The 14,747-nt window shown below is 38.0% G+C and overlaps 1 protein-coding gene across 2 annotated transcripts in view; it reads right to left on the bottom strand.

Annotated features, from left to right (window-relative positions):
- The window catches only part of LOC112064238 (ATPase PAAT-like), a 31,647-nt gene that overhangs the window by 14,295 nt on the left and 2,605 nt on the right, over positions 1-14,747 (bottom strand). The window contains exons 4-6 of one of the 2 annotated variants that reach the window (XM_024121577.3): positions 12,789-12,995; positions 6,921-7,375; positions 881-1,987 (exon numbers count right to left, since the gene is read on the bottom strand). In XM_024121577.3, coding sequence (XP_023977345.1) covers positions 1,753-1,987; positions 6,921-7,375; positions 12,789-12,995 — 897 coding nt within the window. In that variant the 3' untranslated portion in view covers positions 881-1,752. Of the gene's footprint in view, positions 1-880; positions 1,988-6,920; positions 7,376-12,788; positions 12,996-14,747 lie in introns of those variants that run through there. The other variant, XM_055081128.1, reaches the window with a different exon arrangement.

Here is a 14,747-nt window from a genome sequence, read left to right as displayed (position 1 = left end):
GCTTCTGTTGTCTGCCCTCTGGTGGATGAGGCTATCTAAGAGGCTTGTGCAAGTTTCCTGCTGGGAGGGACTGGTGGTGGGTAGAGCTGACTGTTTAAGCGAATGGATTTTAACTGGACCACCATACTGCACATTAATAATGGCAAGCAGGTGAGGAAAAGTATTCGAATTCTAATATAGGTATCATTTTTAAAATTAATTCATGTGGACTCAGAAATTTAGGCTTAAGGGAATTTTGCTATCTTGCAAATCCAAAGTCTTAGCTTACATTAGTCTGAACTGAAGACTTTGTCTCTTTAGAGAGATTTTGGCTTCTACAAACTGGAAAATTCAATTGAAGAATATTTTATATCATCTCTTTTCAATATTGTACCTTTATACATCTTTTTGACATGACCATATTTCTGTTTCAGATGTAATCAAGATGAGACTTGTAAGATGAATCATGTATCTGGAAGGAGGCATTTTGTCAATCAACAGACTACAACTACCAGAAGCTGTAAAGTTTAACTAAAGGGTTCAGCTTGCAGTGAGACAGATTTCTCCTGAACAACAAAGGAAATACTATCTTACAGCTATGTATGTTGTGAATGTCCCATAAATTAGAAAAGACTAGAAAAATATGCAAATTTTCAATTGGCTGTAGTGAGTGTGTTCTATATACTGTGTCACCTTTGTAGTATGATACGAATGAACAAAGAGTATATAAATTAGCCCTCATTTTAAAGAACGGACCAAAATATCAATTGTGAGACACCCCTTTTCATAAAAATACAGCATTTTAAGCAAAGATTAGTTGAAAATTAAAAACTTGTATTTACTTAGAGAAGTAGTTTCCAGAGTGGATACATTTATTTTTTAAATGCAAATACATCACCCTTCAACACATATACTATAGTTATAATTTCCAAAAATTAAGTCTGCCTGAGAGAATTGCAATCTCCTTGATTCACATGCCTAACCCTTCAAAGCAGAACCTCAGAATTTCACACTTTAAACATATAGAAGAAGGTTCTGGAAAGAGGAACCTGTATCAGCTCATAAAGGGAAATAGTTCCTTATATTTTCTGGGTTGACTGAGATAAAACAAGATGACTTCTCTCATTTTACATCAAACATTAAATCTAAAATAATATTCCTAACAAGGAATAGGGTAGCTGTGATTTTTATTTCCCTATCTACTGCTACACTGTACTGAAACAAATAATATTAACCTCATTGTAAACTCATTTTACACATGCCGAACACTGCACCTTGTTCATTATCTGAGATAAACAATACAAAATGTAAACTAGTGATTTGAATTAAAGGTCTTAGGTATCCAATTTTCCAAAAACAATTGATTAGAAAAAGAAAAATTATCAAATATCCTAAGCATTATTTTTCAGACGCCTAAGACTATAAAGTCTTTGTATAAATAAAAAATGTACTTCTATGAAACACATATACAATACGAACTAATGAACTGCTTTAGAAATCCTTAAAATCTTAAACAGTTAATCCAGAAGTATACATAAATTTCATTGAAAGTGAAAAATATTGCAAACAAAAATAACTTATGATCCTATCATGTTAACTCAGTGTACAGTACTGGATTCATGAGTGCAGTAAAAATGAACACTGAGGTCACTTTAAGTAAGTGGTAATATTTCAAAGGACATTAAATACCTGCTTTTCATAAACTTTTTTGGGGGGTTCGGCTTTGTAATAAATATGAAATAAATATCTGTAGTACTTTGAACATGTTCAGTGCTATCTTTCTCCACTTGAAAGTCTTTCTCCAGAGTCATAATGTCTTAGAGGCATGCCAGAGGGTGGGGAGTTGGGACTTTGCAGCAAGTCCACTAACAAAGCAATCTTATTATCTACGTGCTCCTGGAGTTTATATATTCGCTGATCAATGTAGTCCATAAGTTTCTTTTCCATCAGTTCCATATTTTTAGAAAGAATCTTTTCCAAGTAGGAACAAATGGATTGCTCTTCCATTCTAAAAATAAATTAAAAAATAATAATAGAACAATTTTCCCTAATATTATAACAAAAACAACCAAACTATAGTACAATAAGCAGCCAACACACATTGCTAAAATTTGTCTCCACAACTATACTCTGTCTCTTTACAACATATTTCCAGGTTCGAAAATACATATGCAACAGGCAACCACAATCCTGAATGCCCAAAGGATTCTTACTTCTTAAATTCTTTAAACATTTAAGCATAAATTGAAATGAGAATATAAAAATGAAGATGATAGAACTTCTACCCTCAAAGAACAAGTCTTTAGATAGAAAGGGTCTTTTTGGTTTCTTTGAGCCTCAAATCAAAAGTGATCTTGCTGACTTTTTTTAAGGTCTCCATGTTTGTCTTCCAAGTGCTTCCCCAAGCAACCCTACAATTTAAACAGTTTTCTCTTTTTTCATCCAAACGACCTTACTAAAGCAGTGGAAGGACAAGGACAGTGAATTTCAAAGTGTGGTCCACAAAACCCTGGGGTCTCCACGACTTTTTCCAGGGGTTCCATGAGGGCAAAAGTATTTTTATAATAATAATAAAATATTATTTGAACATGAATCGTAAATGAATGTACAATGAATTATCCAGAGGCTATACCGTGTATAATGTCATTACTCTGATAACTAATAGCATGTATGGTTGTATATTGTTTCCTAGAATTCCTTAAGGTAGTAGGTTTACGGTACAGATAAATGTTTTTCTCAGAGGTAACTCAATTTGTTCTCAGTATTTCTACTGTGGTCTTACTAGCTATGTATGTTTATACATGCTATAATGCAACATATATGAGAACACAATCCAAAGCTAATAAAGTTTTACATAAATTTAAAACAATACCGAACTTCCCTGGTGGCGCAGTGTTTAAGAATCCACCTGCCAATGAAGGGGACACAGGTTTGATCCCTGGTCTGGGAAGAGCCCACAGGCCATGGAGCAACTAAGCCTGTGCGCCACAACTACTGAAGCCTGCGTGCTCTAGGGCCTGCGTGCCACAACTACCGAGCCCAAGTGCTGCAACTACTGAAGCCCGCGCACCTAGAGCCCGTGCTCTGCAACAAGATGTCACCGTAGTGAGAAGCCCACGCACCGCAACAAAGAGGAGCCCCCACTCGCCGCAACTAGAGAAAGCCGGCGCACAGCAACAGAGACCCAATGCAGCCAAATAAGTAAATAAAACTATACCATTCTCACTAAACTTTTTAAAAAGAAAATATGGTATTTTTTAATAAAAATGTTTATGCTACTAGGTAATGAGCTTATTGTTATTTCTAAACTAATAAATATTTTTATATAGCCTACATAAATAAAAGTTCTTTGGAGTGCTCAATTATTTTTAAGAGGGTAAAGACCAAAAAGTTTGAGAACCACTACTCTAGAATATACGAGCTTTTTATTTTTCTCTTTATTTTCAAATAATTATAGATTCACAGGGGTTGTAAAGATACTATAATTCCCCAATGGTCCCAATCGTTACATCTTACCTAACTATGGTATAATATGAAAACCAGGAATTTGATGTTAGTACAGTGTGTGTGTATGCCATTTTATCACATGTACACACATTCATGTAAACATCACGTTCTTGACAGAATCAAGTTCTGTCTCGATTGTAAAAACCACAATCAAGAGACAGAACTATTCCTTAACTACAAAGATCTCCCTCCTGCTACCCTTTTATTGTCACATCCACTCCCCTAATCTCCTCTATCCTTAACACCTGGTAATCACTAATACAGTCTTCATCTCTTATTTTGAGAATGTTACACAAACAGAATCATATAGTATGTGACCTCTTGAGATTCTCTTTTGTCAATCAGCATAATGCCTTTGATAGACAACCAAGTTGTTGCATGTATCAACAGGTCATTCCTTTTTATTGATGATAGCATCCCATGATATGGATATACCAGGGTTAATTTAACCACTCACCTATTTTAAGACATACTGGTAGTTTTTGGCTTTTACAATAAAGCTTCTATGAACAATTGTGTACAGGTTTTTATGTGGAAAGAAGTTTTCATTTCTCTGGGATAAATGCTCAGGAGTATGACTGCTGAGTCACATGGTAACTATATGTTTAGCTATTAGAAACTGCCAAACTTATTTAGAGTGGCTGTACCACTTTAAATCGCCACGAGCAATGTATGAGAGATCCAGTTTCTCCACATCCTCATTGGTATTTGGTTTTGTTATCATTTTTAAACTTTTTATTTTAGCCATTCTGTGTAGTGGTTTCTTGTGGTTTTAATGTGTGTTTCCTTAATAGCCATGAGGTCGACAGCAATTATATTCATGTGCTTATTTGCTTTGTGTACATTCTCTCTGGTATAATATCTCTTTATGTCTTTTGCCCATGTTCTAATTGGATTTTTTTAATGTTGAGTTTTGAGAGTTCTTTCTATATTTTAGATATAAGTCATTTGTTGGATATGTATTTGCAAATATTTTCGCTCACTTTGTAATTTGTATTTTATTCCTCTTTACAGAGAAGAGCAAAAGTTTTACATTTTCATGGCATCTAATATATCAAATTTTCGATTACCCTGCTTTTGGTGTCATATCTAAGAAGTCTTGTCTTGTCTTAGGTCCCCAAAGATTGTTTCCTATGTATTATTAGAAAAATTTTATAGCTTTATGTTTTACATTTAAGTCTATGATCCATTTTAAACTAATTTTTTTATAAGGTATGAGGTTTGGGTCATGGTTCACTTTTTGCCCTTCGGATATCCAATTGCTCCATCACCATGTGTTAAAGAGACTATTTTTCCTTTATTGAATTGCTGTTGCACCTTGGTCAAAAATCAGTTGAGCATATTTTTGTGGGTCTATTTCTGAGCCCTCTATTATGTTCCACTGACCTATGTGTCTGTCCCTCTGCCATCACTACATCATCCTGAATACTCTCACTACATAAGACTCGACACTGGGAAGAGTGATTCCTCCCACTTCATTCTTCTTCAAAGTTGTTTTAGCTATTCTACCTCTTTTTGCTTTTCATATAATTTTAAAAATAATCCTGCTTATGTCTGCCAAATATTGTGGTGGGATTTCAATACCCATAATATTAAGCCTGCATATCACTGGGGAGAACTGACAACTTCACTATGTTAGAAATTGAATTGGTAATTTAACAGTTTCCAGGAAAGAAATAACCAGGCTCAGCTGCTTTCCTTAGAGACTTCTACCAAACATCTTAAGAAGAGATAACACCAATTTTACACAATCTCTTCTAAGATGTAGAACTCATCTTATGAGGTCAGTATGACCCTCATGAAAACCAGACAAAGACGGTACAAGAAAAATACAGACCAGTATCTCTAATGAATTAGATGCAAGAATACTCAACAAAATATTAGCAAATCAGATCCAGCATTGTGTAAAAAAGAATTACAGCCCACAACCAAGTGGGATTTATTCTAGGTATACAAGGCAGGTTCAGTTTTTGAAATTAATGTAATTCACCATATGAACAGACTACAGAAGAAAATTCATGATCATATGAATGGCCATAGGAAAAATATTTGACAAAATCCTATCCCCATCTATGATGAAAGAAACTCTCAGGTAACTAGGAACCAAGGAACACTAAGCCTCACAGTCCCTGAGCAATCTGACTTCTTTCCACCTTTTATAGTCTTTGTATGTTTGCTGTATTATGTCCAGGGATTTTTATTGGTAAAAAGGGGGATCTGAGAGAAATGGGGACATTACATCTCAGCTGGACCCAGGAGCAGTTTTTAAATCTGTTTAGGTATTTTTTTTCCTTTGGGTTTTATTGTTTGTTTGTTTTGTTTTGCTATATCACAAGTTAACATTGATTAGACTATCAACAACTAAAGACTGGAACGTCCCTGGTGGTCCAGTGGTTAAGACTCTGCGCTTCCAGTGCAGGGGCACAGGTTCCATCCCTGGTCGGGAAACTAAGAACTAAGATCCCGCATGCCACGCAGCACGGCCAAAACAAAAAACAAAAAAAAACAATTAAAGACTATTGTTATCTTTCCTTATCCTTCCCAAATAAGAACCACTTGTTCAATAATGTCAACTCCTCAAATTGAATGCTATTGGAGACATTAAGAAAGTTTCAACCAATACAACTCCCTCATTTTACATGGGAAAAAAGGCTAAGCCAAAAGATTTAAACAGTAAGGCAACAGTTAAGCTAGAACTATGATTAGAGTCCTGAATTCCAATCTAGTGCAAAATTTGGACACATTACATCTATATAAAGGATGGGCAACATACATAAACACTTAGCCACCCCTCAATCAAAGCAGGACTGGAAAAAACTGGAATTATGAGATCAGGGGATAAGGGCCTGTACACTAGAAATAATTTAGAGCTGAAAAATGTTTGGATGGCTCCGAAATTAGCCCAGGTCACACATGATCTACAAAGGAAATCTGTTACAATGGCTCACTTCATACAATCTGGCAAAAAATGTACATATCATGGTCAACACAGCTCCTCTCCATTCATGCAGATAACTCTCTACTCTGACCCTATCTGCTGCTTGTACCCCTGCCATCAGACGCCTGAGAAGTACTCGGCACCTCCAGTTTTACCCACTTCTTTCAAAGCAATCCATCCTACTCTGCTGAGTATTTCTTTCCTATAGTGTGTTAATGGTGAAATGTAAAAGCTCCTAAAATCCTCTCTGGAAACATTTTCAGGCAGTAGTTATTGAAACAAACCTGTTTTCCTCCACCTGCCTCCCTTTCAAAGCAATCCATCCTACTCTGCTGAGTATTTCTTTCCTATAGTGTGTTAATGGTGAAATGTAAAAGCTCCTAAAATCCTCTCTGGAAACATTTTCAGGCAGTAGTTATTGAAACAAACCTGTTTTCCTCCACCTGCCTCCCCCCCTCCTGCCCCCAATCTAAACACACTTGTCTTAAATACTTACGTAACACCAACAGTGCCTTCGCCGGGCTTGGTGATGCTTTCCTGCCACTTGGTGTTGGGTCCCACACGGAGATGGTTCACTTGACTACACAGATTCTGCAGAAAAGGCAGCAACTCAGAGTTAGGTATATGTGAGTTGTCACTTGCTTTCTTTGGTAAGAAAGAAGATACTGCATTCTTAAGATCATTCTCAGGAAGAGAATGGTTTTGTGGCACAATTTTGCACTCTTGGAGGCCTGTCATATTTCCTCCACCAGCTGGCTGTGTACTTTTATCAATGTAAGCTTTTAAGTCTGCAGTCATGTTTCCAGATGTCAATCCAGTTCTGGAAGGGAAAGGTGTGGAGGATGACTTGTTGAAGGCTCCTGAAGTGGAAGATGACTGCAGTCCGATCATGTGCTTGTATCCAGTGCTTCCCAAAACTGACTGAAGCTGCTCTCCAATGGGAATACAATTCTAAGCAAGGTAAATAAGAAAATGTTATTATTAACATGAATGATAATGACAGGTAACCTGTGGAGTAACTCAGGGTCAGGCAATGTGCCTTCTTTCATTTGATCCCCAAAACTTTCACATGGAGTAGGCTATAGCTACTATCCCAATATTAAGTTAGGAGACCAAGACTAACGTCAACCTGGCCAAGGTAACACAGCTAGTCAGTGGCAGAAGCAGGACTGGAACCCAGGCCACCGAACTCCAGAGTCAGGACTTCTAATCATTTCACTAGTTTTGCTAAGGAAAATATTCAAATAAATACAAGCATACTTAGTAAAACTGCACGGGCTTATTTTAATGTTTCCTCTACAAAGGCCTCCTTAATATATGGTAATAAAATGTAGTATTCTCAGCTGTGTCACAGTAATTGATAACTTCCATAGAATTAAAAATCATCTGCCCACCGTCACATATGGTAATTCAACCTAAGGATATGCAATTTATTTTCATTGGAAGGTAGACCAGATAGTTACATACTTAAAGTATGATGTTATATGAGTACTTCTGTGACATTTTCAATGACTAAAACGAGCTACCTTTTGGCGAAGTCTGCCTTAATAATTTGTAGGGTAATGATTATGTTTTGTGGCCTCAACTCCACCGGCTATGCTATATTATTTCCTGAGAAGACTCAGGCTCACCTTTGAGAGCAGGTTACACTGTCTCCTATACAGGGCCATGTTCTCGCTATGCTCTTCAATTTTTCCACAAGAGAAAAGCAAAACTACCTCTAGCCTATCTAACTGTTAAGTTATACACCTCCATCGTAACTTCTACACACAGAACTCTACTAGGGATTCTTATAGGGGATATCATCTCATACTTAATGTTGCTCAGTATCTAGTTAGAGAGACTGAGAAAAATATTATACAAGATTAGCTGAAAACACTAAGGCCATATATTTTCTGAATATTCTAAAAAATGATTCTTGGATAAAGCCAGCCCCAAACTCATTCATTCAACAAATATTTACCAGAAATCTACTCTGTGTTAGGTACTGTTTCAGGGACTGGAAATAAGACAGTGAACAAGACAAATACAAATTTGCAAAAATACCCTCAGATTTCTGAAAAAAATAAGGATCTCTGAACATCTTGTAGGATTTCTGAAAGGTCTGTCTTTTAACTTTTTAAATTACCATAAAATCCAAAAAGTATCACCTTGAAAAAGCAAGAAAAAAAGATGTTTTTATCTTTTCAGTGGAAAACAGTGAAAATCTTGAATAACTGCCTATATTTTTGTTGAGAAAATGGGGCACAGCTTTCCCTCACATAACATTAAAGGACAACCATGCCAGGCACTTAGATTCAGAATTCCTGCTCAATTATTCTAAATTGCTAAAGCAAAAACAAATCAAAGTCAGCACATGTGAACTTCAAATACAAGGAAATAAGAAATCACTTTTAAGAAACTTTCCAGAAAACAAGAAACCACAAGGCAAAGGTCAAGCAGGGAGTCTAGAAAGCTGTTCCTCAGGTCCTTTCCTCATCAGGACAGGCCCTGCCCCAATTAACATATGAAGGTTCCAAACAGTGTGTGATTACACCCCTTCCATCGAAGGAGAGGCTCTGCTCATGAAACATCCCTACTTTATACTCAACAGATAGTTACAGAGCTTATATGACACTTTCCAGGAAGACATTCCATGGATTCCTTGTTTGTGGACAAAAGCAATCCTAGAGAACCAGGTATATCCTGTGAGAATCATTCATAAATATAGCCTCCCCACGAGAAAGAAGACTTTTATTAGCATGTTTAAAAGACGATTTAACAGGATCACCTTCTTTCTTCCCCAGGGGGCTTCCCAAATGTCCCCATAGATAATGATTTAGCACGTGTGTTAACACACGTGCTGTGGGTTGGAGGACTTGTGTTTCTATATGACAGAAAATGCGACAAGGACACACACCAAGCTTGGGAATAGGATGCGAGTTGCGAGAGCACTCTTACAATATACCTTATGTACTTGTGAATGGACGGAAATTACCTAGCAAAGAAAATGTATTATTTTGGGAATTAAACAAAAAACCCTAAAAACATGGGCAACAAACCCCACAAACTACGATTCATGTCATTTCTTTTCCAAAGTCAAAGTTTTAAAACATAAAAATCAGTCCATGAACTGATTTTACTTAATTCATTAACCCTCTCTAATGTTTCCAAAATTTTCCACACAAAAAAAATTTCTTGTTTTTAAATGTTTAATCTGTATGTCCACTGGATCCTTCCCCTCAAACATCTGTTCTTAAAATATGCTCTGCATTAAGACTCGTCTGGCATTGCCCGTATAAAATAGGTGAGTCCGGGATCACATCCTCAGTGTTTCAGGTCACTGGTGAGGGCCAGGATTCTGCACTTTATAAACATTCCAAGGGATTCTGATACCGGCAGGTTCCTTATCTCTATCATTCTTGAAACAACCCACTTTACCCTGGCTACCTCCACATTCTAACTACCCATTTACTATCTAATGCCGCAAAATCTGCTTGTCCTCTCATCACTATTCAAACTGACCCCCTGAAGATCTCCAAGGAGTACTTAGTTGATAATCCAAAGGGCATATATATTATATAAAATTTACTCGGAGTCATAAACTAGACAGACAGGTCCTCTTTGCACAAAGCTTATATTTTAATGAGATACACAGAACAATAAACAAAAACAGGCAAGAAAGCGCTGATGAAAATATGATACAGATTTGGAGGAAAAGGCTAATATTTTAATCAGGGTGGTTAGGGAAGGTGTCATTCAAGATGGAACGTTTAAGATGAGGTTGAGATAACAAGAAAAAGGCAGATTTGCTAAGATCAGGAAGAGAGGATTCTGGCCAAAGAGAACAGTTAAGAGGGCAAAGGTCCTGAGGTGGGAGCACATCTGGATATTTGGAATACCCACATCAGAATGTCTAGAGCAAGGCATCTAAGGAGATGCAGCAGGAGATGAGGTTGAGGAGGTAATAAGGGCTCAGATCTCAGATGAGAGCGTAAGGAATCTGGATTAGTTCTGAGTGTCAAGGGAAGCAGTCAGGGGGCTTGACACAGGGGAAGTCGAGTCTGATTGACCCTTTGAGATCATTCTGGTTGCACTGTGGAGAGGGAGCACTGGAGCAGGAGGACCAGTTAGGAACCTCCTGAGGTATGGAGGTGAGATAATAGTGCCAGAGGAAGAAGAGTGTGGACACTGTTCATTTTAAAGCTCTCCTTTCCATGCTTTCCAAGATTATCATCAACTCTCCTGTTCTCCTATGTCTGCCTGTTGATCCAACGATAGTTGTCCTAAATTAATACTGGCAAACCTCACAAAAGTTATGTAAGTTTTTAAACTCATATTATTGGTTTTAAACTTTCATCCTACGATCTTACCAGTATTATCGTTTAGATTGTAAACACGAAGAAATTTATCCTCAAAAAGAGGAAGCGATGCCAAATAACATAGAACTAATAGCTTTGAATTCAGGTCTCGTGACATCAGATCTCTTGCGACTCTTAAGCACGCTGTGTCCTGCTCTTCTGGTTCCTTTTTCCTCTCCCCGTAGTCTTAGCAAATGCACCTACTCTCTCAGGGTCTTCCTTCCTGGCTCCGGTCTCTCCCCTCACCCCCTTCCCCATCATCTACTAGGCATGCTCCTCCCAAACCTCCCTCCTCTCCACCAGCCCCACCTGTGTTTCCAAGGCCTCACATCATCATCCCAGGGCATGTGTTATTCACACCTAAAACTCAACACTCCCAAATTAAACTCCTTTTCCCCCCAAGTCGCTTCCTCCCTTGGGTTCCATGTATATTATGGTATCACCATTTTCAAAACTTTAGTTTCACGTTTGATTCTGTTCTTCTCCCACAGAAGCAATATTAAGTTAGTTGTCAAGTCCCAATGGCCCCACTGTTGTAGCCTCTCACAATCCAGCATCAGGTTACTCCTTCCAAGTTTACACTCTCATTAAGTCTCCTCTGGATGACGGAAATAACAGAGCTGCTTTCCTTCTTGTAGCCTCACTTTCTGTTGACGCATCTTTCCTACTGACTCATCTTACACATAATAGCGGATTAAATTTATTAAAATAGAGTTAAGGTCTTCCCTGGTGGCGCAGTGGTTGGGAGTCCGCCTGCCAATGCGGGGGACGCGGGTTCGTGCCCTGGTCCGGGACGATCCCACATGCCGCAGAGCAGCTGGGCCCGTGAGCCATGGCCGCTGAGCCTGTGCGTCCGGAGCCTGTGCTCCGCGACGGGAGAGGCCACAACAGTGAGAGGCCAGCGTAACACACACAAAAAAAAAACAAAAAAAACAACAGAGCTAAAAAACACCCACAAACTCTATAACATCATTCAAAATCCTCTAAGATCCAGCCCCAGTCTACCTGAAACTTCCTGTCACTTCTTCACTCCAGAGAAATGAACTTCTATTCATTTCCTAGCTACGTCCTATTCCTCTAGCACTGAAGATTTAATCCATACTGTTCTCTGCCTCTCAAGTTGCATCCCTCCAAATTTACTTGCCTAATCCCACCCTTCCTCTTTAAAGGCCTAGATAAAACGCTACTTCCTTTAATAAGCCTTTCCTAGCATTCCTCATCATTCCCCACTTAGATACCCTGGCTCCCCTAAAAAGACTATAAATAAGATCCTTAAAGACAGGCTGATCTTTGAATCTTCGAAAGTTAACCAAAACAGTGTCTTATTCTTCGAGAAGGAGCTTAATAAATCCTTGCTGAATGAATGAGCAAGAGAATTCATAGAAAACTGTGAAGTCTGTACCAAAAACATTTTTTTTGCAAGATGCTATTTTTACATAATTCAGTAAAGGTAACAGTCAAATCAGTAATAAAAGTTGAGGGAATTCCCTAGTGGTGCAGTGGTTAAGAATCTGCCTGCCAATGCCGGGGACACAGGTTTGAGCCCTGGTCCGGGAAGATCCCACATGCCGCGGAGCAACTAAGCCCGTGTGCCACAACTACTAAGCCTACGCTCTACAGCCCCCAAACCACAACTGCTGAGCCCGCATGCCACAACTACTGAAGCCCCCATGCCTAGAGCCCACACTCCGCTACAAGAGAGGCCACCACAATGAGAGGCTGAGCACCGCAACAAAGAGTAGCCCCTGCTCGCTGCAACTAGAGAAAGCCCGCGCGCAGCAACAAAGACCCAATGCAGCCAAAAATAAATAAATAAATAATTAGTTAAATAACTTATTAAAACATAATACAAAATTTAAAAACTAAAAAAAAAAGAAAAGAAAAAAGAATTCCGAACCAAAATAAATTGTTAAAATAAATAATAAAAGTTGAAAGGAAAAAATTTATGTCACCACATGTCTTTGTAAGAATCCATTATTTAAAGAATTTTAATGGTATTTGGAAAGAAATCCATTTCTACTCACCTGCTGCTGGAATCTAACCATATTCATCAGTTGCTGAGCTCCAGGTGATAACTTTGACCCCAAGGACTCCATGATGGTTTGGACCCTCTCCAGGTCTATCCTTGATCCTAGAGCAGGACAGCCTGCTGAAGAATTTGCCAAAACTGGCCTCACGTGTACCACAACTTTACGGATGAACACACACTGCTTTTCACCAAAGGAGAGCAACTAATATAAAACAAAAGTTCAGGAAAATTAATAATGATAACAAAAACAATCATTATTTAAGGTCACTTCTTGTTAATACTGAAGTAAGACTGAAGCATTCAAGACTCTGAAAATTAACTTCAAGTACATTTTTAAGTTTTCTCTAGTCATAGTCAGAAAAAGGCTAAAAATTACTACATGAATTTAAAAAGTCTTACTGCAACTAAAAAATTAAGTGTAAATAATGTTTTACTTAATAGTTTAAGGAATTAAGGATAAACTATACCAATCTGAAACCATAACATACTGAAACTTGCTATAATATTATTTAATACAAAATAAGACTCTCTAGAAACCCATGCAAAGTGTTTGCTGAAATACTAGATACAAGTCAGTATTTTAGAATTTAAAATGAATTCTAAAGGAATTCTAAGAGAATGTCCAGATGACTTAAGAGAGGGCAATAGTTTACATATAGAAAAGATGAGTTCACGATGATTTTCTAACGTGTGAAAAGAGTAAATAAAGGTCAAGCTTTGACCCTAGCTCTCCTGGCTTCTATCCCAGTAGCTTTTCCAATGCTTTATGCTTCTTCATGTTGTCCATGCTTCTAAACCAAAAGACATTTCATGTGTGGTATAGGACAACAAAGTAGCAAAGTGGAACGAAAACAGCATTTAGAATCACAGACCTGAGTTCAGTGATGGCTCTGCCTCGGTGACCATGGGCAAATGCCAAACTTGAGTCGGGAGTAAAATGAGTTCACACGGTTGTTATGAGGATTATGTGTTAAAATTTCCAGTATATATCATTGAGTAATTGCTCAAACATATGCATCAGTAACTATTACTTTTTTTTTTTTTTTTACCCGTATCCCCTGCATCGGCAGGCGGACTCTCAACCACTGCGCCACCAAGGAAGCCCCAGTAACTATTACTTTTAACTTACATATACTATTGGCCCAGAAGAAGCCTTCATACAAACCCAAGGATTTCCCTAAACGAAACACTCGTTCACTCCCTGGTACTTCCACAGCACAGTTTCAAAAACCATTCACCTTCAGAGACACAACAAACCCATATATCACACAAAGACACAGGCGAATACAGACCCATGATCTAAAAACTCAGGGTGGCACCAGAGATGTGACTGTCATCAACAAGTAAGTAAATACCTCATGAAATGTAAACATCCACATTCCAACCTCCATATTATCCCTGTTCTGCTTTTTAACCCCCAAGCCCTTCTATGTATGTAGTACCTATTTTACACACCGAGTCAACCTATTATCTGTCTTGCCCCTATATTATTAGCGATGTGAGGGCTCCATTCCAATTTATTTCATAACTGCCAATTCCTGAATGCCAAGTACAGTACCTGGCATCAATAGGCACGCCAGAATTTGTTGGATGAATGAATCGCCTTATTTAAATGAATTTAGAAGCTATTAGTATATACACCTAAAACAACATCTTGGGATAATCAGTTGTGTGCTCTTCTGTAAGTAATAATCAGCATAGAATTTCAGAGATAAAAATAATTAATCCAAGATTTATTTTCCTTAGTCCCCTAATATTACCCACGAAGTACGTCCAAACAGGTGAAGAAACTTTCCCAAGGTTATTCTGCTAGTCAGCAGGAGAGTTCACTTAATAGTCAGGGCTTATGATTTCCAGCTCCGTACCCTTTCCCTAGATCTGATGACATCAGTAAAGTTCACCTTGACAATAATTTTCATGCTGAAGACAGCAGTCCAAATCCCTTTAACTTTGT

This window comes from Physeter macrocephalus, chromosome 20 (genome assembly GCF_002837175.3).
Source record: "Physeter macrocephalus isolate SW-GA chromosome 20, ASM283717v5, whole genome shotgun sequence".
NCBI lineage: Eukaryota > Metazoa > Chordata > Mammalia > Artiodactyla > Physeteridae > Physeter > Physeter macrocephalus.
Note: the sequence above shows the minus strand (reverse complement) of the source record. Positions and strands in the feature narration are given on the sequence as shown.